The 27,751-nt window shown below is 42.0% G+C and overlaps 1 protein-coding gene across 3 annotated transcripts in view; it reads left to right on the plus strand.

Moving 5' to 3' along the window:
* Positions 1–27,751, plus strand: part of RNF150 (ring finger protein 150) — a 291,172-nt gene that overhangs the window by 213,114 nt on the left and 50,307 nt on the right. Inside the window, exon 7 of one of the 3 annotated variants that reach the window (XM_058721309.1) lies at positions 11,725–14,771. The exons of the other annotated variants lie outside the window; for them this stretch is intronic. Within the exon in view, the coding sequence (XP_058577292.1) occupies positions 11,725–11,831 (107 nt within the window). The 3' untranslated portion in view covers positions 11,832–14,771. Of the gene's footprint in view, positions 1–11,724; positions 14,772–27,751 lie in introns of those variants that run through there. 3 annotated transcript variants of the gene reach the window in all.

The following is a 27,751-nucleotide window of genomic DNA, read 5'->3' on the forward strand; positions in this document are numbered from 1 at the left end:
AAGGTCTACGGAAGTGCTGTCCCATATTAATACAATGTAAGTCACATATGTAATTTCAAGTGTTCTATAGTCACGGTAGAAAAATAGGTTAAGTTCGTTTTAGTCATGTATTTTATTTAACCCAATGTACTCAATATTTTGCAGTCTTTCTTTTGTATTAACTCCTCAAAGTCCGGTGTGTGTTTTACATTTACGGTGCATCTCGGTTTGAACCAGCCACGTTTCAAGTGCTTAGGAGCCACATGTGGCTAATGGTTACTAGACTGATGAGCACAGATCTAGAATACTAGTTATTTAGGGATAGAAGAACCTTAAAAAATAATTTAAGCTTTACCATGATAAACTTCTCATTTTTAATTGTGGCCCAGAAGAGTAAGTGACTGATGTGGGTCAAACAGTAAGTTCCCTTTTCAGAGTACAAGACTGGCCCATAATTTTTCCATTTACATCTTGGATTACCATCGGACATTTCGCTGTTCATTGTCTAGGTGAACTATATTGGAAGGCCAGATAAAATTTTGCTAGCAGTCAAAAACATTGAAGACATGAGCTTTTCTCGAGCCCATAAGAAGAACCAAATCAAGGGGTGCCTGGGTGGCTCAGTTGGTTAAGCATCTGACTCTTGATTTCGGCTCAGGTCATGATCTCATGATCATGTGATTGAACCCTGCATCAGGCTCCACATTGAGGGTGGAGCTTGCTTGGGATTCTCTCCTTCCCTCTCTCTCTGCTCCCTCCCTGCTCTCACTCTCTCTCTCTCTAAACAAACAAACAAACATTTTTTTAAAAAGAACCACCAAATCAAAAATGGATCATTTTCCTTTCCATAAAATATTATTTCATTTTCAAGAAAAAAAGTGTCATCTGTGAGATTCCTTGTTTTTAAAAGTGGATACATACTTCATACATCTCCATAAAGCCCAGATGACAAATGAGAAGGCATGGTTTGTGGGCTAAAATACATCCAAAAATGAAATACAGAATCATGGTCTGTACCCACATAATTAATAATCCCTAAACTGTTTTTGCCTATAATAGGCTGAGTGTTTAGGTCATACCAGGCATTTAGTAGAAGTGTAGAAGCAGGGAGCGCCTCCTGTTCCCAACAGAAGGAAAAATGCCAGGTCATTTCAAAACAAGATACTGGTAAATATGAGGGGAAAAGAGGCCTGAGGCCACATTTGTGGTCGGAAGACTTAATGGTATAGGTGAATACGGCTAGAGATCTCAGTCTCACAGTACAAACACTGAGTTTATTCTCAAAATAGTTTTGCTGGGCCATTTATTTCTGACTAGTTTTCTTTATTGGGATTTAACAGAATATTCCAAACAGAGTCATTCTGATTAGGTATTAATTGTTTTATATCATTAACCAGCTGTAGATTCCTTAAGGAGCAAACCCTGTGCTGTATACAAGTCTGGAAATTTCCTAGTGCCCTAACTCAAGTAAGTAATCCATAGATGAACAAACACAAATGTCTGAATAAATGGGTGAAAAGATTCAAGTTCTCATCAACCCTGTTATAACCAACCCTAATGCTGCCTAAAAATAACATGGGTGGAGAATTAAGTGTAGTTGCAAATCACAAATAAATAATCCAGTGGAGGTTGGACCTAACTTTTCTTCACATCATCCTTTCCCACCTCAGATCTCTACAGACCCAGAAAATTACTAGAAGATGAGGAAATAACAGTAGCTAACAAATACGTCACACCACCTGTGCACCAGGCACCCTTTTTAGCCCTTTATACATACAACAACCCTACGAGGTAAATATTATTTTTATTGTCATTTTACTGATGCAGAAGTGGAGGCACAGAGAGATAAAAGTAACCGACCCAGGGTCCTAACTAGTGGAAGGTGGAGGTGGAATTCAAAGGAGTCTCTAGTTCCAGACCCCCATGCTTAGCTACGCTATGGTCAGAGTGTGAACAAAGGGAGAAAATAAACACAGTCACTCGCACCCTTCTCATTTATTTATTCCTTTTCTCCATCTTGCTGAATCTCTGAAAGGCCAGAAATGTGTGTGTTCTTACGTGATCTTCATCCCTACCTTTTTTCTTCCTTTCTGGCAAATGGTGTGTGGTTCATCAAAGGCACGTCAAAGTCATGTCAGCGCTCAAGGCGGGGAAAGCATAGAACAGATTGCCTTTAGAGTGAAGAGGGAAAAATCTGGCATTAAAGCATCATCTCCAGTTCTCAGGAAAGGCAAAAAAGAGAAGCATTTACACAGCAAAGGAAACCCAGACTCTCTGCAAGTCTGACATTTGGGAGGAAGATGTTCCCATGTGCATTATCTTGAATGTTTCTGACATTCTGCCTTTTAGAACCTCAAATGGCAGTCCCAAATCACAGCGTTTCTCCTGCACCTTAGTGCAAGGGGTCACTTTCTGAATGCTCTGATGTCACTCACCAGTCTTTGTCTGCACCCAAAACAGACATTGCCTTCTGACTCCCCAGGCTGCAAGTTTGGGGATTTGCTTCAGCAGGAAAAAAAGTTCCTGAGGATCAAAGGAAAACAAAGCTAAACAAACAGCAATATGTGTTTGCAGACCCCAGAGAGGAGCGAGAGAAAGACACAAAAGGAGAAGATTCTGTTACTCCTCTGCAGAAACATTCAGGACCACTTGACATCTTCTTAGGAGGGTCTGAAACCTTCCCTTAATTTTTAGAGAAGCTGTCCATTTCCCTTCTCAAATCACAACACGACGCAAGCCCTCTAGGACTCTAGGTCATTACCCACTTTGCCACTCCTCCTACCTCCAACTAGAAAAAGTCAGCATTCAGCCCCTGGGGTGAAAAGTGGAGGGTGGGAGGGGTGAGGGAGCTGGGACCTAGAAAGAGACATGAAAATGGACAAAATCAAGACATCCCAAAGCTGCTCCTGTACCTTGTGAGCACATGCCAGAATATATTTGGCCAGGAGACCTGGTCTTCCGACTTTACAGAAGGAAGCATGAGTTATTATGTACCTGGCTAGTTGAAATGAACTGTGGTATGGGATTCCTCTGGGAAACTTCCTTTGCTAACTTTCTATCAACTCAGATCCTTGGGGTAAACAGAGTGTATCTAATGTATTCAGCAAACATGATTTGTGATGTGTTAAAAATGCATCTTTATTTTTGCTTCACTGCCATTTCATATAATATTCTCCTACCTTGGATGAAAACTCCAGCAGGCCTAGGAATTTTCTGCTCACTTTTAGGTCACTGACACTTCTAAAAGTCCCTTCAGGTCCCAGATACAGACAAATTTTTGTGCAGGGCCCTTTTCCTGGTAATTGCCATGACTCAGGGCAGGAGGACCTCTTGCTTACTCTCAAGGCTTCCCGCAGCCCCTATGCATCCAGCAGTCTGTTTGCAGCCTCAGTCTGCGGAAGTGCCCTTACCCCCCAGGCCTTTTCAGCTAGGTCCCCAGTCCTGCTCTTTCTCCCACGGGGTCATCTCTAGGACACTCACACATCACCTGCCCTGACAGTCCTCTCCAGACCAGCAGCTGTGTCTGACCTCTGACCTCATGCAAGCCATCCGCCTCCTCTATCTACACTCCAAGCAGGAAAGAGACCCGACTCCATAGTCTTCTTTAGGTTTTCATAGGCTTAAGCCAGTTCTCTTTGAGTCCCACCTACAAGAACATATTTCAGAATCCCCTGCGTGGTTCCCTTACAGTAACCCCTCAGTGGGTTTGGTTGTGAGAGGTAGCCCTTCCCCACCCCTTTTGCAAGAGGAGTGGCATTAAACATGACAATACTCTCTCCTCAGACAGTCTCTTTACAGGTTCTCTACCTTCCTCTCCTTCTCTCTCCTCTTTATTATCTCAAAGTGGGTGATGGGGTCAAGAATCATAGAACGGGTTCAGCAATCCCTATCAAAATAACACCAGCATTCTTCACAGAGCTAGAACAAACAATCCTGAAATTTGTATGGAACCAGAAAAGACCCCTAATAACCAAAGCAATCTTGAAAAAGAAAACCAAAGCTGGAGGCATCACAATCCCAGACTTCAAGCTGTATTACAAAGCTGTCATCATCAAGACAGTATGGTACCGGCACAAAAACAGACATAGAGAACCCAGATCAATGGAACAGAATAGAGAACCCAGAAGTGGACCCACAAACGTATGGCCAACTAATCTTTGACAAAGCAGGAAAGAATATCCAATGGAATAAAGACAGTCTCTTCAGCAAATGGTGCTGGAAAAACTGGACAGCGACATGCAGAAAAATGAACCTGGACCACTTTCTTACACCATACACAAAAATAAACTCAAAATGAATGAAAGACCTAAATGTAAGACAGGAAGCCATCAAAATCCTAGAGGAGAAAGCAGGCAAAACCCTCCTTGATTTTGGCCTCAACAACTTCTTAACACATCTCCAGAGGCAAGGGAAACAAAAGCAAAAATGAACTATTGGGACCTCATCAAGCTTCTGCACAGAGGAGACAATCAGCAAAACTAAAAGGCAACCAACGGAATGGGAGAAGATATTTGCAAACGACATATCAGATAAAGGGTTAGTATCCAAAATCTATAAAGAACTTACCAAACTCAACACCCAAAAAATAAATAATCCAGTGAAGAAATGTGCAAAAGACACAAATAGATACTTCTCCAAAGAAGACATCCAGATGGCCAACTGACACATGAAAAAACACTCAACATCACTCATCATCAGGGAAATACAAATCAAAACCACAATGAGATACCACCTTACACCTGTCACAATGGCTAATATTAGCAACTCAGACAACAACAGATGTTGGCGAGGATGCAGAGAAAGAGGATCTCTTTTGCAGTGCTGGTGGGAATGCAAATGATGCAACCACTCTGGAAAACAGTATGGAGGTTCCTCAAAAAATTAAAAATAGAACTACCCTATGACCCAGCAATTGCACTACTAGGTATTTATCCAAGGGATACAGGTGAGCTCTTTCAAAGGGGCATATGCACCCCAATGTTTATAGCAATGCTATCGACAATAGCCAAAGTATGGAAAGAGCCCAAATGTCCATCAACATTTGGATGAATGGATAAAGAAGACGTGGTATATACATACAATGGAGTATTACTCGGCAATCAAAAAGAATGAAATCTTGTCATTTGCAACTACATGGATGGGATTGGAAGGTATTATACTAAGCAAAATTAGTCAGAGAAAGACAAATATCATATGATTTCACTCATATGAGGGATTTAAGATACAAAACAGATGGACATAAGAGAAGGGAAGCAAAAATAATATAAAAACAGGGAGGGAGACAAAAGATAAGAGACTCTTAAATATAGTGAACAAACAGAGGGTTGCTAGAGGGATTGTGGGAAGGGGGATGGGATAAATGGGTAAGGGGCCTTAAGGAATCTACTCTTGAAATCATTTTTGTACTATATGCTAACTAACTTGGATATAAATTTAAAAATTAATTAATAAAAAGAATCATAGAACAGGTTCCCCTTCATATCCTTTGTACATCCAGTGGTAGGTGGGGAGAAAAGGGGTGGGTAGAGGTGGGAGAGGGCTTTCTCCCATCTTTGCTGTCCACACCTCTTCAGTAGAAGCAGGCAGGAAGAGTCCCATGACAGTACAAATGAATTAGTTCCCAAACCTCCTAATGATCTTCACTGGAGAACCATATTCTTAGCTCAAAGAGTACCAAACTATGGTCTCTTTTGAAAGAACCTAGACACTTTCTCTTTCTCTCTCTCTCTCTCAAAAAAAATGAATGAACATTAAAGGTTTGTTTTGTTGTTTTTTTTTTTTTTTTAAAGGGGCGCCTGGGTGGCTCAGTCGGTTAAGCATCCGACTTTGGCTCAGGTCATGATCTTCCAGTTTGTGGGTTCAAGCCTTGTGTTGGATTCTGTGCTGACAGCTCAGAGCCTGGAGCCTGCTTCAGATTTTGTGTCTCCTTCTCCCTCTGTCCCTCCCCTGCTTGCTCCCTCTCTCTCCCCACCCCTCAAAAAAAAATGAATAAACATTAAAAAAAAATTTCTAGGGGCGCCTGGGTGGCGCAGTCGGTTAAGCGTCCGACTTCAGCCAGGTCACGATCTCGCGGTCCGTGAGTTCGAGCCCCGCGTCAGGCTCTGGGCTGATGGCTCGGAGCCTGGAGCCTGTTTCCGATTCTGTGTCTCCCTCTCTCTCTGACCCTCCCCCGTTCATGCTCTGTCTCTCTCTGTCCCAAAAATAAATTAAAAAAAAAAAATTTCTAAAAGATAGAACCTAGAGACAGGTCAGCCTTTTTTTGGGAAAAAAATATGCTCATACTCTTCAAAATGCATTCATGAGGCAAAAGTAATTTGCTAAAGCCCAGCTGAAACTGCAGTCTGGGGTGGGGGCAGGGGGAAGAAGCCATTTGTAGAAAAAAAGCCATTAACAGCTACCACTGCAATCACCAGGAGCTCTCTAGGGACACATACTCCATCCTAATTATGGAAAAGAAAACTTCCAAAAAGTTCATTCAGAGACTTGTGTAGAGTCTCTGGAATGATTAGCTTTCTCTGATTTGAGGAACTCAGGATCAACCTCTCTGAGGGTTCTTCATTCCTCAAGCTATATTCTGTTAATATTAGGCCAGAAGTGAAATTCATTCATTTTTTAAAGTTCTTTGTCTACTATTTAGGGAGTAGTTGATGAAGCACTCAGGACATCTGTATTCAGAAGTTTTAAATGCCCCTAGCCTTGCTCTGACCACAGCGTGAATGTGAAAACAAGACAGAATGTACATTCAAGACTTTTCCAGGGAACCCAATTTTGAACCTCTGAGTCAAGACAACTGAGAGAAAAAGGGAAGGTTGGCATGAGCACCACATTTCTGTTTCAAATGTGCAACTACGCTCTGCTATATTTGCAAAGCAGCAATTTCCAGGTTTTATGTGATGGCAAAATATACTGGTGCATCCAGAAATAAACACATCTAGCTAAAGTATTCCAGGGTTTATGAGAGAGGACAAGAGTGAGTAGCCACGTCTGCTTTTTTGACTTGCATCAAAGCCTGGAATGGCAAAGAAGCTACCCTAGACTATGGATAAGTATGCTGGCTGGAATCAGCAATGAAAATGATCTCCCTTGGTGCCCATAAGATTCACATTAGCCCTGGAAAGATGACTGCTTTGATTTATGAGGATATTCCATTGTGGCAGACAGCAGAATCAGCCAACCGTTTAAGAATTTAGACCCACTGTCATCTCTCCTTCAGGAAATAGTTAAGCCACAGTGGACTACTTCTATACAGAATAAAGCATTTGTAGATTACAACACTGTTCCCCGCAGTCATCGCCGTGTCTCATCATGTGCCAGGTCTCTGGAGCAACATCACCCCCTTGTTTCTGAATCGTCCAGCTCACCAGCTCAACAACAGCTTCAGCAGAGAGACAGCTGTTCTGAAGAGGAAAGATCTTTGTGATAAGCACAAGCCTTGATCACCAAGTGACCCAGATGGCAACTGTCCAGTCCACAAGCCACCAGATTTTCCGCGATAACATTTCTCCTTGATTAAAAACATTCGCCAATCCAAGAAAGCCCACTCAGGGCCAGGCTCCCAGGGTTTTTCTGTCTTGTGCATCTGGTGCCTCTGACAGGGAGTATGGAGGACCTGTAGGTTTACAAACGGCCTGTGAGAGAATTAATCCATTGAGACCACAGATATATTGCCCCTTGGAGTACTCAGCCTAGGCATGACACACACCGTCCACTCAGAAGAAACTTGTCTTCTTGAAATGAAGTAACTCAGCCAGCAGACCAAATCCATCCATTTCTGGGAGATTGCCTCAGATGCTCTAAGTTACTCATTGAGAACACCACTTCCAGTTTGATTAATTTCCCCCAATGCTGTCCGGCTTTGGGGAGCTGTTCCAAGAGTGCTGGGGAAAGGGCTGTTGAGCAGACCTGCATTTTGCCAGACATTGTCACACTGAACGTGGATCTCAGCAAGAGGTGGCAGCCGATGGCAGGAAACACAATTGATAGGTCAGCACTTTTTCAATATTTGAGTACCATGAAGGGCAAATAAAAGAACATTTCTCTTTGCATTTCAATTCTAAAGCATATCATGAGGAAATTCCATTATTCAGAGATTAAGAAAGCAGGAACAGCTGAAAATGCCTTTTGGATGACATAAGAATTGGCTCTGAAAGTTGAGAGTCTCAGAGTTCTGTAAATCAAAATATTTCAGAAATGAAATTCAGTGGTTCAGAGGGAAAATCAGTAATTACCAGGACATTACTGGAGCTACGCGAGGTAGGATGATATATGGGAAACACCACTAGCTTGAGGCAGGAAATTCGGGCATTAGTCCTGATTTGGCCTCCAATTAGCTGTGTCACCTTGGGCAAGTCACTTAGTCTCTCAGCACTTTCATTGACAATTGAGGAAATGTACTTGTACTAGCAGATGATTGCTAGGATCCTTTCCGGTTCCATAACTCTATGATTAAAGTTATACCCCCTCCTGCTACCCTTCCAAGTCTCACTAAGGAAAGCTCAGTCAAGATCTTGCTTTCTTGGGGCGCCTGGGTGGCGCAGTCGGTTAAGCGTCCGACTTCAGCCAGGTCACAATCTCGCGGTCCGTGAGTTCGAGCCCCGCGTCAGGCTCTGGGCTGATGGCTCGGAGCCTGGAGCCTGCTTCCGATTCTGTGTCTCCCTCTCTCTCTGCCCCTCCCCCGTTCATGCTCTGTCTCTCTCTGTCCCAAAAATAAATTTAAAAACGTTGAAAAAAAAATTTTTTTTAAAAAAAAGATCTTGCTTTCTTACTTACAAGCTCTTCTTGCTACCCTCCTCCTTCCAGCACCACGGTGTCCCCCTAGCTCTCTCCCCTCTGCCATATTTCCTGAGACTGTAGAGGGTCTTATGAAATGCAACACCTCCCCATCTTGGAATCAGATGAGCGTTTGGGAAGATGGTTAGTGTAGATGGCTGGAAAAACACTGCCAGAGCCCAGGTGCCCCCAGGAACCTTCTACACAGTGCACCCTGGACTCAAAATGTGACAATTGTCTGCTCACAGAAGCTCTTAAGCACTACTCACCTGGTTGTTTAACAGACTTTTGTGGTGATTTTTAAAACGATAGTTATGATGGCACGTCATGTCAACCAAAATATTATGCGAAGCTCTTCATTCTGCTTTAATATTGATGCGAGGCAATGAGAAGCAATACTTCGAAAAACACATTGTGTTTCTTCAATTGATAGATGTAGGTATGAAGTCTATATTTATGTATTTATGTGTATATGAATATACAGTTTGGTGTTTAATTCCAATCACTGCATGTATGATTTTTAAATAATTATAATGCTTTTTATTTTTACAGTAGATACCACATGCATCATTTTCTCTTCTCAGGTAGTAAAAAAAAAAAAAAAAAAACCCTGTGACATCCTTTAGAAGTGGTATCATTTCCACTTAACAAACAAGTGAACGTGCTGAGACACAAGTACCACATTCAGAGTTGTTGGTTCCAAATCAAGAAAGAAAATCTCCCTCAATGGACCCCCATTCCAGGGTACACTACGCTGTGTGACTCCTTTCATGTATCCATCATGTAATTTTAAAGGAAATAACTGATGATCGCCTAAGAATAGCTCCATTTTATCTAAATATTTTAAAACTTGACTCTATTTTATTTGTTATTAAAATATTTAGGTGCCAGATATTTTTACTAAGTATGATTGGTTAACAGGCTGAATGCTAAAAATTAGATTTACCTCTCTATTACTATGAAATTATGAGGCAGAAAAATGTTTTGCAAAGAACCCTTAATTTAATAATTGATGTTATTCTGTTATTAAAGCAATAGGAGTAAGAAATCATAATATCCTCTTTCAAGGAGTTGAGGCCTGCTGTCTCCTGACAGAAAAGAACTCCTTGAATTCAGTGATTGGCCTTCTTCCTAAGATCTCAAAGCATAATTCACCCACAGTATCCTGTTCTGCCTTCATAACATTCTTGTGCAGCAGAGGCAAGCAGTAATAGCTATCCCAAAAGGAAGAATTTAAACAGAGGAGCTAAATCGAGTCCCTGCCCTGGCCAAATTGTCTTTCTAATACTGAACCACAGAATTAACACTGGCTCATTGCAGAGAAATGCCAGGAAAGCTCCCTTGTTCCAAACTAATAGTACATAGTTAAAAATCTAGTTAAAACATGCCCATAGGAAGTGGTTGAAAACTCAAGGGCATCAGGACTCGTCTTTTTGGTAAAGGAACCATCTGGAGTCAACCCAGGATTTCTGGTTACACATGGAAGATTGAACCCACAGGTTTATCTCTGCTACCTAACAAAGTCCCACCAAAGGGTTTATAAAAGATATAAGCCCACGTGGGCACTAAGAATGGAGAAAAGATTACAACAGACAACAGGTCAACAAATTCTGGGTGACAAGTGAGTGGAAATTCTCCTGGCAAAGTGGAGAAAGACGGAATCGAAGTGCCTCCTACGGAAGACGCTGATAAGAAACAAGCAGTTGAGCACTCAGAATCCTGGGGAGGCTCAAGATGTAGGGCACCAGATGCCCAGGAAGATCGGGGTAAGGAGTGGTGCTCAAAAGAAGATCTGGTGATTGACTATGTATAGAACATTTAGGCCCCCGGATTTCTCCCCCATCCTGAGCCATCTACTGGTGGTCTTAGCCCCATAATAAGGTCCCTTTGCCATTGGCAAGCCCATCCATGCATGCTCAATCAGAGTGCCTCCTTGGTAAGTATGAATGGAGAGCAAGGATGGCTAGACAATTATGAGAATCTAAGAGACAGAGACCACAAGTAAAAACAAAAAGAAATTCCAGGGAAACCAAGATAACTCAGAGCACAGAATTCTGTAGGCTATCATTTGTGTCCTCACAGAGGAGATAATATTGCAACAGATACTGTTGAAACAGATACTGTGAGAAATAGGAATTTTCAGAGAAAGAGAAGAAATGCCAGATATTAAAAAATATAGCAGAGTGAAATTCCCAGAGAATGATTAAAAGATGAAGTGCTATTTGTCTTGTTAAACTATGTTCTTGGAATGAAAAAAAAATGATTTAAAAATTAAATTTAGGGGTGGCTCAGTCAGTTAAGCGTCTGACTTCGGCTCAGGTCATGATCTCCCAGTTTGTGAGTTCGAGCCCTGCTTTGGGCTCTGCACTGACAGTGTGGAGCCTGGAGCCTGTTTTGGATTCTGCATCTCCTTCTCTCTCTGCCCCCCGCCCCTCTGTCTCTCAAAAATAAATAACATAAAAATTTTTTAAATAAATAAAAATTAAAGTTAAAAGTAAGACAAAACAAAAAGCATCCGTTGACATACCATTGAAGACTGAAATCACTAATTCCACATACATTGTGTGTTAGCATCCCCCCTGCCCACAATGCATTTTCTACCACAATGAAAAGTATGGCCTTGCATGGCATCCTTTGCTTCAGCTAATGTGTATGGTACCAAACTGTTAAGAGGGTTTTCTTTTTGCATGCTACATTTGTGCTATATCTGCAATATACGAGTGTATAGGTCTATCATGTAAATTAATGACTGCAGTTTTTACAATGACATTACTTCCTAGTGCTCAAGCCAGTATATTGGGATTACCTATATTCTTTACACTCTATTTCCCTCTGTAGTGAGACGATCACCAAATGTTCAGTCTGCTTTTTAAATATCTCCCTGTGCCATTTCCCTCCGCCGCTACTGTAACTCAAGACCTTATTGTCTCTTACCTTGATTTTCTCCCCGGCTGCCGTTTCACTCCCTGTTTCTAGTCTCAACATCCACCAGTGTGTCCTCCTCCTGCTTCCTGGATCGTCCTCTACAGAAATCTGATCTCGTCACTGTTTTGCTGCAAACATTTTTATCACCTATGGGTTAAAATCTCCAGCTGGCTAATCTAAACAAATCATTAAGCATTTGGCAGCAGCATACTTCTTTCTGGCTTTTAACCACTCCCACCAGGTACTTTACACAGAGCATTTCCAAGCCGCTTGTGGTTCTAGACACGCTGCCCCCGACGTTGCTCCCTCACCCACCGAGTCCTGTGTATCCTCAGGAACACCTCATCTGCTGTATTCTCTGAGATGCCTTCTCCGCTATGCCAAGCAGAATGTGGTGCTTGTTTTAGAATTATCTTCTTCCAAACAGTTCTGTCTGTTACACTTCCTTAAGAAAGCGTCTGTCACCCTCACCCCACTGAATTTATAGGACCTTAAAGGGTTTGGACTGTGGCTTTTCATCTTCATGTTCCAAAGTCCAGCACAGTTTGTGGCATAAAGTTAGACTCCACAAGCATTAGTTGAAGGAATGAATGAATACGCTGAAGAATTTTTAAAGAATCAATAGCAATAGTTAGGAGACTGCATTGTGATATCCTTTCGTATTTTGTCTGCTAACAAGAAGAAAATATGTATATTCTTCCACGGATCTCCAAGATGGACCCAAGCACCAGCAGGGCGAGCCTCCCTGTAGCTCATTCCTCTGGGATGACTCTGTGACCCTACAGAAGCACAAATGCCAAACTGGTCCCCCGCCACGAGGAAGGAGGGAGACTAATGCCTCGTGGAAATGGATTGATGATTTATTATTTATCATTATTGACATTGGACTGCACAGCAGAAATGGGGATTAAAGGCAACAGAGAGACAAAGAGGCAGAAACAGCAGCAAAGGGAAGCGTGATGGAGAAAGTCTCCAGCGCCTGTCCACGCAGTACTTTCTGCAGATGCCTGGAGATGACACAAAACCAAATGCCCAGAAACCAGCGCCGCTTCAAGGAAGCGCTTCACTTTTTGTTTGATACCATTGGCGCTACTCTTACTATTTTAGATTGACCCACGCTGAGTGATAATATTGACCTACGAGGGATAATATGGGCTCTGGGAAACCAGATGACTTTGGCATCAGGCACATCAGGCGCAAATCCCGGCTGCCCACCGAGGTGATAGCTGTGGCAAACTCATGTAACATCCCTGGGCCTCAGTTTCCTCATCTTTAAAATTGTTCAAACAAAATCCACCCCACAGGTTTCTTGTGAGGGTGAAATGAATCTAGGCACATGCAACTCCTGATTCAGTGCCTGGCTGTCAGTGAGCCACAAATGTGACCTCTCCCCACCACATACCACCTCTCCAGGAGAACACACATTGGGCAGACATATCGCAAGAACCTGATGGTGCAACTGAAATGTCTTAATGTTATAAAAATGTCTACAATGCACCTTTCTCAGATAGACCCCAAGGCCTGATAGCTCTAGGTTGTAGCCTAAACCAATCGCCTATGGAGATGAAAACTGAATTACTCTACTTCCTGAGCCAGAACTGCACGCTCCCTTGTAGTTCTCTTTTTGCTAATTGATCATCTGAGTACTACTGAGTTATAAACTGCATTCTTTATTACCATGATCTCATATAAAACAATGACTGCCCTTCTAGCACCATTTGCAGAGAAACCACTCAGGTTATCAGGATCATCACTAGGCAGCCCATCAATCAATCAACAGTCCATTAGTGTCAGTTCCTAGAAAGTCATAATTATGTCTTTCTGCACATGGCTCTGTATTGTATTCAACAGCCTGCAGCCCTACAAACAACCTTAGAGAGTGTCTTCAGCATGCAGACATGCGGATAGATGATCTGTGGATAAGCTAGTAATTTCAGATTTGCTAAGTCAGGGAACAGCTTAGAACAAAAAAATTGAAAGTCCCCGTTCTACAAACCTCTGAGATTTCAGCAAATGGGTGCCACATCCCCACATAGAAAATCCACTGGCAGACCTTTAAAATCCAGAAATCTCTAGCTCACTGGCTTTTTCCGGGGTGGTCCTCACTGTGCTCCCTCCCTTTGGGAGAAATTTGCAGGGAAATTTCTTTCTTCTTCTGAAGAAAATGTATTGTGGCTAAGTGAGTTAGCCAAATTCTCCTCCCCTTCTGTGTTATGATCAGCTAGGTCACATTCCACTTGGTCTGGTTAAGTCACTGTGCCAGGATAGTGGGAAGACCATCCATCCTCCTCACTCCAGAGGGTTCCCATAGAGCACCCACCAAGGTGGGGATCAAGCAAGGTTTCCTGCACACACACCCCTGCACACATGTACACACACATCCACCTGTGCACACGCACTCACACACCACCACCACCAAATCCCTAGGGCCTTGGCTCATCATCCAAAACCATTAAGGAATAGATGCCTAGGAATTCCCAGGAATTACTGTGGGCAGAGGTAGCAAACTGTTGTCACATATGACTCCTCTTGCCTGCAGATGAGTCTTTTGGTCCTGAAAATGCGTCTGGCAATGCTTTAGTTAGTAGCTAGCATTTAAATATGGCAAGGCTTTACACATAAATCTGCATTTCCAACTTGAAAGAGTTGGAAGCAGCAGAAATCCTGGGCCTCATTCCCTTATGGTGTTAACTGGCTAGACCTGAGTCATGACAGCCCCTCACCGCAAAGCGTGTTCCCAGCAGCTCACCCCAGCTTTGCAACCGCAAATTTAGGGACCATTTCAGGGCAAACAGTGCTTCCTTCATAGGCACTGATGTCTAAAGGACAATCACAGCTTTGAATTGTCCCATTAGGTCTCATTAAAATAATACCTGTTGGGGGGCACCTGTGTGGCTCAGTCGGTTAAGCTTCCAACTCTTGGTTTCAGCTCAGGTCATGATCTCAGTTTGTGAGTTGGAGCCCCGCATCAGGCTCTGCGCGGACAGTGCGGAGCCTGCTTGGGATTCTCTGTATCCCTCTTTCTGTCTCCCCCACTTCCCCTGCTCACTCTCTATCTCTCTCAACAATAAATAAATAAACTTAAAAAAATAAAATAATACCTATTGGTAACTGTATATGTGCCTATCAAGCAACAACATACACAGTTAGTAACTGGTAACTAATGTTCATAGCAGGGAGAAACAGGAGATTTATAAACGAAAGTGTATTCAAAAATATATAAATTATCCAACATCATTTATATACATAAGGACTTATGCCTTAATCAGAGCTGTCAGCGCAAGAAAGTGTTGGCTGCACTTAAATTCCTGCTGTGCAACAGGAACAATGGGATGAATTGTTTAAGGAAAATAATGCCGTCGTAATACTGTCGCTGTTGTTTCGATAAGGAGTTAATTAGAAAATTGGATTTGAAAATCAAAGTTTAATATCTGTTTGGTGTCATAGGTAGAAGCATGCATGTGTGTGCACAGATGGAGGCCAGGAGCACGCACACATATACACACATTCTTACCTGCATGTCACGGAGTGCGCATGTGTGCCTCAAGCAGTACCTACACACACGTACACATCTGTGTGTTTATATGGCACATACACGTGCCGGTACACCTATGCTCGTGAATCAGTACCATCAACTTTATGTCACAGTAGTTAACTACGTCTCAGCAGGGATACTTGAAGTTTCTGCTCGTGACTGTCTATTTATTACTCCTGAAAATGAAACTAGTTCCAACTTAGCTTGTCAGAGAGGGAACAACATGCCAGACAAATTTATATATCATTGTTTCTTTAATGGACCTAAAGACTCTCTAATATCTGGAGAAAGGAAATGTACCCCGACAAGTAAAGCAGTCCTTGGTTTTAGATAGGATGTCCCTAGCACCTGTGCCCTCTAATAAAAAGGACACACTTTACAGCCAGATTGCAGTTGTGTGCTCCTGTGTCCACACTGAGTGCAAGTGTCATCTCCAGCTGGTGAGGCATCAGGGAGCACGACCAAATGGTAGAGGCACTGGGAAGTGAAAGGTGGGTCTTTATTAGTAGAGAGAGGTTTTCAAGTTTCCTGTCCCTAATTTATACCCCCGGAAATAACGTAAGTTCTCAGTAGTAGACCTAAGTCAAGGCGCAGTCTTGAGCAAATTGCTCAACATCTTAATGCCTCCATTCCCTCACCTACAAAATGGAAGTAATAAGAACACCCACCTCAGGGACACCTGAGTGACTCAGTCAGTTAAGTGTTCGACTTCGGCTGAGGTCATGATCTCACAGTTGGTGGGCTCAAGCGCCGCGTCGGGCTCTGTACTGACAGCTCAGAGCCTGGAGCCTGCTTCGGATTCTGTGTCTCCCTGTCTCTCTGCCCCTCTCCTGCTCAGGCACTTGCTCTCTCTCTATCTCTCTCTCTCTCAAAAATAAACATTAAAAAAAAAAAGAACACCTCATGGAATTAAATGTAATCAAACACCTTGGAAAAGTGTCTGGTCCATAAAGGCATTAAAAAATGTTCTCACGTCATCTAAAGTGGAAGAGATAGGGGCGCCTGGGTGGCTCAGTCGGTTAAGCGTCAGACTTCGGCTCAGGTCACGATCTCGCAGTCTGTGAGTTCAAGCCCCGCGTCGGGCTCTGGGCTGATGGCTCAGAGCCTGGAGCCTGCTTCCGATTCTGTGTCTCCCTCTCTCTCTGCCCCTCCCCTGTTCATGCTCTGTCTCTCTCTGTCTCAAAAATAAATACACATTAAAAAAAATAAATAAAGTGGAAGAGATAGAGGGAACTCAGACATTATTGAGTATTTGTCATGTGCCGTGGACCTTGCACTTTTAAGGTATTTTATTTAACCTCCACAATCATTATCACTCTTTGACATGAGAAGCTGAAGTGGAGACTGGTCAAGGAACCTCATCAGAAGTCACAGCTTGAGTAAATGGCAGGCTTGATGACAGTTCTGTCACTGTCCCCAAAGCCCAGGCTCCTTCCAGCAAACTGGAGTTTCTCAGCTCTGGTCTAAACATCCTCCTGGGCTCCAGTTGCAATGCAGATTCCTGCCCCCCGCCCCAGATCTAACAAATCATGATTTTCAGGCGTGGGCTAAGAACTGTCATTCTTTTTTTTTCTTAGTATAGTTGGCATGCAATGTTTTATTCATTTAAGGTGTACAACATAGTGAGTTGACAAGTTTATACACTATGCTGTGTTCACAAGTGGAGCTACCACCTGTCACTCATAACACTATTGCAATATCACCGACTGTATTCCTTACGCCGTGCCTTTTAGTCCCATGATGTATCCATTCCGTAACTGGAAGCCTGTATCTCTTTCTCCCCTTCACCCATTTTGCCCAACCCCCACTCCCCTCTCCCCTCAGTATTTATAGGTCTGATTCTGCTTTTTGTTTGTTTATTCATTTGGTTATTTTTGGATTCCACATGAGTGAAACCATATGGTATTTGTCTTTCTCAGTCTGACTTGTTTCACTTAACATAATACCCTCTAGAGCCATCTATGTTGTCACAAATGGCACGATCTCATCCTTTTTATGGCTGTATAATATTCCATGGTATATATACTCACCACATCTTCCTTATGCATTTGTCTATCAATGGACACTTAGATTGCTTCTTTATCTCAACTATTGTAAATGACGCTGCTATAACCATACGGATGCATATACCTTTTCAAATTTGTGCGTTTTCATTTTCTTTGGGTAAATACCCTGCAGTGGAATTGTCATCAGACTTCTTAGGTGGTTCTTTCTAAAATCAGAGTTTGAAAACTTGTGCTGCTACCCTAAAACACCTGCCTAAGGAGGACAGACCTGGGACAACTCACACATCCTCTGTTGTCTTATCCCTATGATCCATTTAAATTATGTCTCTAGCCACGTACTAATTTTTCTTCAGGAGCACCAGAGTTGGAACATTGTCTTCAATGCAGCTAGCTTCACCTATTTCTTATTGACTCGGCCTTTAAAATTTCCCAAGTGAACACTTTGGCACCATTTTGTGTGATTGGTCCTTGGGTGGATCCTTATTCATAAATCCTCCAATGTCTATCCACACCTACTAGCCCCCGAGACACTGATCCCAATCCCAAAAGAAAATCAGTAGAAAATCTAGGTATGTCTTTATTCAGTCCTACCTTGTGATCTTGTTGGAGGTTTACCTGGCAGCCAACATTGCTATATGAGCCAGAGACCATAGCCTTTTTATTATTGAAATAATTGTTTCCTTGCTCATGAAAGACTATAGACCTGATACGTGACCAACACACTGAATGTTACAGGCATTCATTTACATTTTAACAACAAATGAATGTTACAGGCATTCATTTACATTTTGAAGATGAGCAATAACCATTGAATCACCTCATGGGAAAAGGAAGTGTTCTCTGTAGAGAAAATACTTTAACAATTTTGAGATACTGAAGGAAGTCCTTGATCCGGTAGAGCGAAAGACGAATTTGGAAAGAATCACAGTAGGTTTTCTCAACTATATAACTTTATTGAGGAAAGAGGTGTTTGGTGTCATAAAATTAACTGCTGAAAAGGCTAAGGCAGCAAGGTTACATTTTATAGTTCCTTTGGATTTATAGCAGCTAAGATCTGCAGCAGAGTACTAATTAGTCAGTAACTACTAAGCATCATTATCTTTTGTCCAAGATATGGTGTAGAAAATATGTTTGGGGAGCTTAATACAGTTCACCCTTGAACAACATGGGTTTGAGATGTGTGGGTCCACTTACATGCAGATATTTTTCAATAAATACAGTACATTATTATAAATATATTTTCCTGGGGCACATGGGTGGCTCAGTCGGTTAAGCGTCCAACTTCGGCTCAGGTCATGATCTCGTGGTCCGTGGGTTCAGGCCCCATGTCAGGCTCTGTGCTGACAGCTCAGAACCTGGAGCCTTCCTCACATTCTGTGTCTCCCTCTCTCCCTGCCCCTCCCCTGCTCACATTCTGTCTCTCTCTCAAAAATAAATAGATAGAGATAGATAAATTTTCCTTATGATTTTCTTTATGACATTTCTCTGGCTTTATCATAAGAATATAGTCTATGATACATATAACACACAAAATGTGTATTAACCAACTGTTTATGTTATTGGCAAAGCTTCCAATCACCAATAGGCTATGCAAAGTTAAGTTTGGGGGCAGTCAAAAGTTATATTCAGATTTTCAACTGTGTGGGGGGTCAGTGACCTATCCCCTGTATCGTTCAAGGACCAACTGTACTTGGAAGGAGATAATAATGGCAGGAAATGTTTCTTTTTTAAATCTTCTTACCTTGTTGAACGTTAACAGTAATGGAACAAATGGAACCCTGACTGAGCTCTCATGGTGTACACAGCTAATTTCTTAAGGCTGACTGTTTTTATCCTTCGAGTCTTACTGTTGGGACTTTGCCTTCACATTGATGCGTGTCTCTGCTTATGACATGCTTGCCTTCTACTTCCAAGATTCCCTCTGTGCCTAAATATGCATCCTCCTCTTAGAAAAACCCTATCTATAAAAAGGCAAGCCATAAAATGGAAAAATATACTCACCTCTGATGCTGGAATGACAGTCAAAGTTTTGAGGGGGAAATATTCAGTCTCAGAAATCTTAACCAGCTCTCATGCTGCCTACAAACCCTCTCTCCAGGAGATTTCCTCTTATAAGAGAATCTTCATCAGAAAATTGAAGGTGGCCTGAGGCTTAGTCTCCAGTGGGTTAAAGAACAGGATCTTCAGGGTCTGCAAAGGTACAGTTCTAGTTCAAGGACCCCTGCTGCTTTTTTCCTGGCTTGCAGAGTGAAAGAGAGTTCTCAAAATTGAAGACAGGCCCTTGGTATCCATGGAAACTCAGCTCAGCACCAGATGAGTGGGTTCTCTGTGATTTGGGGATTTATGGATTTTTAACCACTCTGCACCATCATTTACCATTATTGGCAAAGCATCCCGTGTTACAAGAGACTTCGGCAATAGTGTGAGGCAGCTGTTTTTCTGTGGCAAAGTCATGTAAATTATTTGCAAGCAGGAAAAAAATAAACATTGAAGACTACATGGTAAGATCTGTCCAGTGATAGAGCACCTCTTGTTTGGAACACTGTCTATGCTTGTGGTTGCAGACTCTTCAAAAGTACAAGTTCAAAATGTTCATTCATTATGTACTACTGGGGAACACTGGCAAAATGATAAACACAGCATGCAGCAATAAAAGGGGGTTAGGCAGGAGCTCTGTCCTGGACAAATATTTAGGCCAACTATGGGGTTTAAAAAAAGTGGAGGAGGAGCAGGCAGGGGAACTTTATAGGCATCAATAATCTTTCCCAATTGAAGTAGCATGTCCTTAAAAAAAAAATCAAAATTCAGAATGCACGTGGGCCACATATTGAAATGACTATCTGTAATGTAGGGATGGCAAAAGATACTAAGTGTAACAAGGGAGAAAAGACACCACAAAGCACTCTGAAAATAATCTAGAAGACCTCACCGGGAGTTAATCTAGGAGTCAGTTTCATCAGTTAAACAAAGCCACTTTGCCAATGATGTCAGTGATTTGGTATAATATCTATTAATGCCTGTCTTGAACTAGGATGAAATTGCCCCTCCTTTGAAGAAATTTAGATTCTGACAGATGTAAAACAGATGTGTACAAAGTAGAAGTTACTTTGCCAAGTGCTATTTTTTTCTTCTGAATAGTCTCATTTGCCAGATCTGCTAAAGGCTTTGTCTACATAAGAGATTTATGTAGCTTTCGTTAGTTTACGGAGAGATGGGGGAATGAATGGTCACTCTCAGGCTGGTGCAGGAAATGCTAAGACCTTAACCCCCACATTAAATTCCACAAGCTCCCAATGGACTTGTTCAGAGGATTTGGCCATTTGAACACATGTTCGGGGATCCGAGGATCAAATGCTTCGGTCTTCAATTTTCCTTAATATTGGAAAATTGCTGGGTTTTAGCTCATTTTTCTAATTCTGTGTTTATCATGGATATGTTCACCCAGTCATCATGGTCCATCTAGAAGTTGTACCTTTTGAATTCTTCTCATCTCTTCATTTTTAAGTTTAGCAAGCCTCTGGCAGAATAGCTGTCGTAGCCACACCCCCACCCATGCCAGCCACAGAGACAGAATTCCACATAGGTGGCCCCTCAGAGAGGTGCTGAGCATAATTCTGAAACCATTAAAGAGAAAAAAGAAACTAGAAAATGCTCTTAGGAAATACCTGCTAAGGTGAAGGGGTTGGGAAGAGCAGGAATAAGATTCTTGGCCCATTAAAGTAAATGAAACACTTACCTTACATACCGTGTAGTCTAGATCTTGTTTTTCTTAGCTTATTCTGTGGTCCTGCTTGACTCCTTGTTATGATATTCTCCATGCAGCTCTGAAATAAGAAGAGTAGGAGTCTCCCTCCCCAGTATTTTTAGCCTTTAAAACACCAACATTATTTATTGATGTCTTCCCATTCCCATTCTTTTGTTTCATACATGGAGGTGGTAACCATTTTATTTCTTTTATGAGTTTAGCACTGGGGATGAAGGTTTGGCCATGTCTATGCAAAATAAACCCCTGTCCTTGGAGATGTAAGTCTGTTCTAGTTAAGAGAAAAAAAACCAAAAATACATGGGTGGAATATTTAAATAATGAAATAAGGCATTGATATTAATCAGGTGTCAGAAATTGTGGATTACAGGCACTCTTCAGAAAAGGGATTGTGGGGGGCAGCACTACTCTCCAACCTCTGGGCACACCTCCTCCCAGTGGGAAGGAACCTGTGGGAGCCCAGAAGAAAATCACTCAAGAGTCCCTACCCCACTTACTAGAGACCAAGTTAGCAGGATGCAAACTGCCATTTTGTGGGGGGCTGGAATTGGCCATATCCTTTATTTGGATGTTTAGTAGCAAAAACCCATTTTCTTCTTTTTATTTGGGTTTTTAGTAGCAAAACCCATTTTTAAACCCAGTGCACATATAGGACAATTCAAATGTAATAAAGAGATAAACTCTTTGGTTTGCGGGGGCGGGGGGGGGGGGGTGGCTAATGAAAATGAATAGTACCCAGCATAGAGTCTGGTGGAGTTCTGGTCTACCTCCCTCCCTCCTATACCACCTTAGGAAGGGGCATTTTATAAAGTTCATTGTAGCTACTAGATGCTTGTTTTGTTTTGTCTTGTTTTGGATTTCCAGGAAATACAGATCAGATGAGCAAAGGAAATGAAGATCAGATTAGTAAAGTAAATGAGAGGGTCTAACAAATGGTTTCAGAAAGATTCATTACCCTACTAAGTAGTCATCTGCCTCTGAATAATTGCTACACTAAATGCTGGGGTGGGTGGGGTGGGAGGGACGGGAAGGATGGGTGTGGAAGGAACAGCTTCAGCTGTCCTTTGTGGCAGTTACTGTCATCACCTCCATCATCATCCCCATCTTCATCCACCACACCCAGTGCCCCAGGTTCCTCTCACAGTCGACACCGAGGACTTCATAAAGCACCATAAAACCCACCCAGGCAAGAACAGGAGAGCCACGTTCAAGTCCTAGCTCAGCTACCTACTGGCTCTTCAGGGGACCTTGAAGGAATAACTTAGCCTTTCTGAGATTCAGGCAGCCTGCTGTCATATGGACTCAGATGTTCAACAGAATGTTACAAACTAAAGCAAATGTAATGAATGATGATGATGAGAGAACAATAATAGTTATAATTGTGAAAAAGGGTGTTAGAACAATTCTGGGCCAAGTCTACCATTTTCTTTTTTTTTTTTAATTTTTTTTTAACGTTTTTAATTTATTTTTGGGACAGAGAGAGAGCATGAACGGGGGAGGGGCAGAGAGAGAGGGAGACACAGAATCGGAAGCAGGCTCCAGGCTCCGAGCCATCAGCCCAGAGCCTGACGCGGGGCTCGAACTCACGGACCACGAGATCGTGACCTGAGCTGAAGTCGGCCGCTTAACCGACTGAGCCACCCAGGCGCCCCCAAGTCTACCATTTTCTATCGGTGCTGTTACCCACCTTCACTCCCATCTTCATTGCCCCCTGCTATAATCATGAAATACAACAAATAATTATAGCTGTTATAATCAATCTTTTTGGGGACCACTGATTAAAAAATGGTCCTCAAAAAGATTTCTTTTATTCTTCTAATATTTATGTTCTGGAAGCCAAAATAAATGATAGTAACTAGGACCTACATGAAACCCCTTAAAATGCCTCTTCCCTAGAGAAGGAAGTGATCATGTATTCTTACTCCGAAAAGAAGGAAAGGAAAGGAAACTAACATTTTTGGAGAATTTGCTAGAAGATACATACAAGTCAGAAATTATAAATAACGTAAATGTCTTTCATTTTGGAAAAGGACAAATAAAATACAGCTTGTGTTTAAATGAACTAGTTAACAGCGGCAAAAAAGAATTAAATACAGAATGTGATTAAATCTGAAAAGCAAGATTTAAAAAAAGTTGAGGGGCACCTGGATGGCTCAGTCAGTTGAGCGTCCAGCCTCGGCTCAGGTCATGGTCTCACAGTCTGTGAGTTCGAGCCCCGCATCGGGCTCTGTGCTGACAGCTCAGAGCCTGGAACCTGCTTCTGATTCTGTGTCTCCCTCTCTATCTGCCCCTCCCCTGCTCATGCTCTGTCTCTGTCTCAAAAAAAAAAATTAAAATTAAAATTATAAAAAATAAATAAAAATTTTAAAAAGTTGAAAAATAACACAGCAAGCTTTCATTTGTGTAAAAAATTTAATACACAAAATAGCGCCTAATTTATTTGTGGATTTATTTATTACCTGCATCGATATATGCGTGCACACACACGTACACACACACACATTTGTATAAGATGTACTGTAAAGATTCATGTTAAATTGTGTTAGTAGTTGCTTTGTTGGAAGGATAAAACTAAAAATGAGGCACAAAGGGAACGAATGTGGTTTTGTTGGTTTTGCTTTTACTGAAGAGACAGACTTAAATATAACATGATTTGCTGTGTGAATATTTATTCAGACCCTGGTATAACTCAGACCCTTATTTCTGTGCTGGGGAATCTTATGGTGATGCAGTCTCTGACTTCATCGGGATTGCTTTCTATTGAACAAGACAGAAGAACATAAGAATATTATGTTAAGATAAGACTATTAAAAATAAAATTAAAATAAGGCCAGGTAAGGTGTTAGAGAGTGACTGGGGCAATTAGAAGACAGACAAGGATAGCTTCTCTGAGTAGGTAACATTGGCAGGCACCTGAAAATCAGTATCAATGCTTGGTGATGGAGACAAAGCAGCTTAGGTTACTATATTATTCCTGCACTTTTGTAGCATTTTTTTTTAGTGTCTACCCCCATCCCCACCACCTCCCCCAAGAAAATCTGCTTCAAAATAGCATGAGAGTTTTAAAGAGGTACCAAACCCAGATAAAGCATTTAGAGATTTCAACCTTTTGAACCAATGATAAGTGGTAAGGGGTAGTGAGCCTAGAGAAATACCCCATAAGGTAATGATTTCATTTTATTTCTGGAAAACACCAAAATGCAAATCATTTTTTAAAATACCCACCTTAAAATTCAACAAAGTCTTCTTGGCAAGTGAGGATTCAGGAAAAATAACAGTGATCTCAAAGGCAAAATGATGGGGGGGATGTAGGTATCAACACTTTCATGAGGAAGGATAAGATTTGTATTTTTATCCAAAGAGAATATGGCTTCCTTTTTTTTTTTAAGTTGGAGAATGTGTTCGTAAAGGGGAAATAAACATTGGAAAGAGCTGTTTAGGAAGTTAGAAGACCTGATCTCAACACTGACGTAACAGCGTGTACCATTCAAACAGCGTGTGCCAATGGGTTCCTTGTCTGCCTCCTCACTTACAAGAAGGTGAGATGAGTTCATCTACCTGCGAACAACATAAACAGCAGCTCAAATTTTATCATTAACCACCATCAAAACCTACATGTTACTAAAGGTTTCTCTGAACCAGAAACTAGGCTAAATGTTTTCTGTCCATTGTCTTAGTTGATTGAATGAGTGAGTGAGTGATCAGTAAACTCTAAGGCTCTTCTGGCTTTATCTGCTTGGTTATGAAACAAAAGAGGCACAAGAGAGAGGAAGACCAGTGGTTTCTATCCCTGAGGGGCAGAAATAGAGGATGAATGTCTGGCCCACCTTAATATCCATTTCCCTTATTCCCTTTTCCCATCCATGCCCCCTTACCTGGTTGATCAGCTTGCCTCTTTAAGGTTTTCTGACCCAATTCCAAACGGCAGGGTCGGGGGGAGATTGCACACATACAATACCAAGCAATTCTGAGACACCATCAGCATGTCCAAGAATTCAACTCAATTCTGACACCATCTACATGAAGATATAATCAGATCCCACAGGTTAAGGGTTCAGTCCCACAGAACAGCCCCCCCCCACCACCGCCTCAGATGCCAGGCACACACCCAGGCTGTTTACCTGTGCTTCTGACCGACCAGCCACAGATTTTTGGTTCCCACAACCTCCTCTGCTGGTTCAATTAATTTGCTAGAACAGCTCGTAGAACTCAGGGAAACATGTATACTTACCATTTTATTAAGGGATATGATAAAGTGTATTAAAGGATACGGATCAACAACCAGATGAAGAGATACATATGGCAAGGTCCCAAACAAAGGAGCATCTATCCTCATGGAGCTTGGGGCCTGGTTTTACAGCATTCTGGTGCCCCAAGGGTGGAAGCTGTTAGAAAAAAAGGAACCAAAAAGGTGCACTCCTGGGTCTTTATGGAGGCTTCATGACATAGTCATGGCTGACTAAGTCATTGATCATTGGCTGATTCAACCTCCAGCCCCTCTCCTTTCCCTGGAGGTCAGGGTGGGACTGAAAATTCCAACACTCCAATCACATGGTTGGACATCCTGCCCTTGGGTGAGGTCCAGAAGCCACCTTCATTAATAACAAGACACCCAGTTCACTTTTATGGCTTGAAAGTGTTTTTAGAAACTCTGGATGGGGGCGCCTGGGTGGCTCAGTCGGTTGAGCTTCTGACTTCAGCTCAGGTCATGATCTCGCAGTCCGTGAGTTCAAGCCCCGCATCAGGCTCTGTGCTGACAGCTCAGAGCCTGGAGCCTGCTTCAGATTCTGTGTCTCCCTCTCTTTCTGTCCCTTCCCCACTCATACTCTGTCTCTCTCTCTCTTAAAAAAACAACAACCAATAAACATTGAAAAAAAATTAAAAAAAGAAAAAGAAACTGTGGATGAAGATGAAATATATCTGAGGATATATTTTGGTCATCTGAATAATCAAATATATCTTTCTAATCATTGTATCACATTACATCACTTGTTTCTCCTTTATTTCCACCCTAAACTAATGGCAAGGAATTCCCATTGCATGACCAAATATTAATTAAAATTCTAGTTTTTGCTCTGAACACAAGAGCTAGAAGTTGCATTCTGTGAGCCAGAGAAATGGGTTAGGTTATGATCTTATAACATATGACTGGACTACTGCTCTTGCCATTATGGGCTTTAGATAGAATCCATTAGGTTTTCCAGGAAGGCACATCCATCTCAATTACTGTGAATTTCAGTAATTTATTGGGACATCAACTCATGCTCTGGATGAAAACATCAGGCCTCTTTTCTTTAGCTAAGATGAATCTAGCAGTTTTTGAGGGCTTATGTGTGCCACCACTTTGAGTCCTTCCCTCCTGCCCCAAAACACCAGGTCATGACCTATTCTCACACCCACCAAAGGTGAATTATGCACTATTTGTTGGAAGAGGTGGGGACAACCAGGGCTTCTTCTGAACAAATGACTTGGCAGTCTTGAAGTTTTATAAGCAGGATTTTCCATGTGCTTTATGGGGGAAGCAGATGGTCAGAATGGTCAGAAATGACAACCATAGTAAAAAATTTAAATTGATTGTGGTTGTAGAACAGATTGATGTAACATGATGCCTGCACACACAGACCAAATGTGCTCTTAGCAGTGTCTAGTCTCTAGCACTGAACTATTTATTTACCTTACATTTTGCATATGCTCTTCTTAAGGACTTATATTTCGACTAAGTCCCTATTTAAAATGTTTCTTTCTTGGGGCTCCTGAGTGGCCCAATCAGTTAAGCGTCCAGCTTCGGCTCAGGTCACGATCTCACGGTTCATGAGTTCGACCCCCACGTCAGGCTCTGTGCTGACAGCTCAGAGCCTGGAGCCTGCTTTGGATTCTGTGTCTCCCTCTCTCTCTCTCTGCCCCTCCCTCCCCCCAAATAAACATAAAAAGAATTTTAATGCTTCTTTCTTTTAAAAGGACATGTGTAAGAAACTGTTTCTACTTCTGCCCTCCCCAATCCCTTCCAGAGTGAAGGATTCCCTACTTTGCTGTGTTCTGTAGCTTGACCTCTAAACTAGACTTTATGTTTCCATCCGAGCCCTGTTCTCTAGTTTCCTCTGACTCTTGTGTTGGACTATCTTGTAACAGGGTGACACTTATACAAGCAGTAGGGATGAGGCTGTCACATGGCAGATGAGCTCTTTATGAAATGTTGATGCATCAACCTGTATCCTGTAACCCTGAAGAAACAGAACGTTTCAGAGACAGCGGGGTAGTGACAGGGAAAGAAAGGGCACCCCTTGTCTGCCAGCACATTAATGGGCAAAGAAGGGAGAAGTCAAGAGGCTTAATGGAAAATGAATAAAGCAGGTTGTGAGTAAATTTATTAAATACAATAATAGCAGTGCATCAGCCAGCATAGCATGTGTCAGACACACTGTGAAGGGAAGTGTCGTGTGTGTATATGTGCATGCGTGCGTATGTGTATATATGCATAAATATTACCAAATCTCATTACAGGCTGCAAGAAAAAGTATTATTATCATTACTTTATTGATAAAGAGACAGATCATTTATTTTCCAGCAATTTATCTAAGCAAGTATTCTTATGCACACCATAAAAAAATCCACATATGTTAAAAGAAGTTCACTTTAGCCATGCGTTCAAATTCCTCCTCAGTTTTAGTACAGCCTGTCTTTAGTGAGACCAGTCAGGAAAATGGAGGTCAATATAGATATTTAAAAATAAGGGAATGGGGGCGCCTGGGTGGCTCAGTCAGTTGAGCATCTGAC

The sequence above is a fragment of the Neofelis nebulosa genome, chromosome 3, assembly GCF_028018385.1.
Source record: "Neofelis nebulosa isolate mNeoNeb1 chromosome 3, mNeoNeb1.pri, whole genome shotgun sequence".
Classification (NCBI taxonomy): domain Eukaryota; kingdom Metazoa; phylum Chordata; class Mammalia; order Carnivora; family Felidae; genus Neofelis; species Neofelis nebulosa.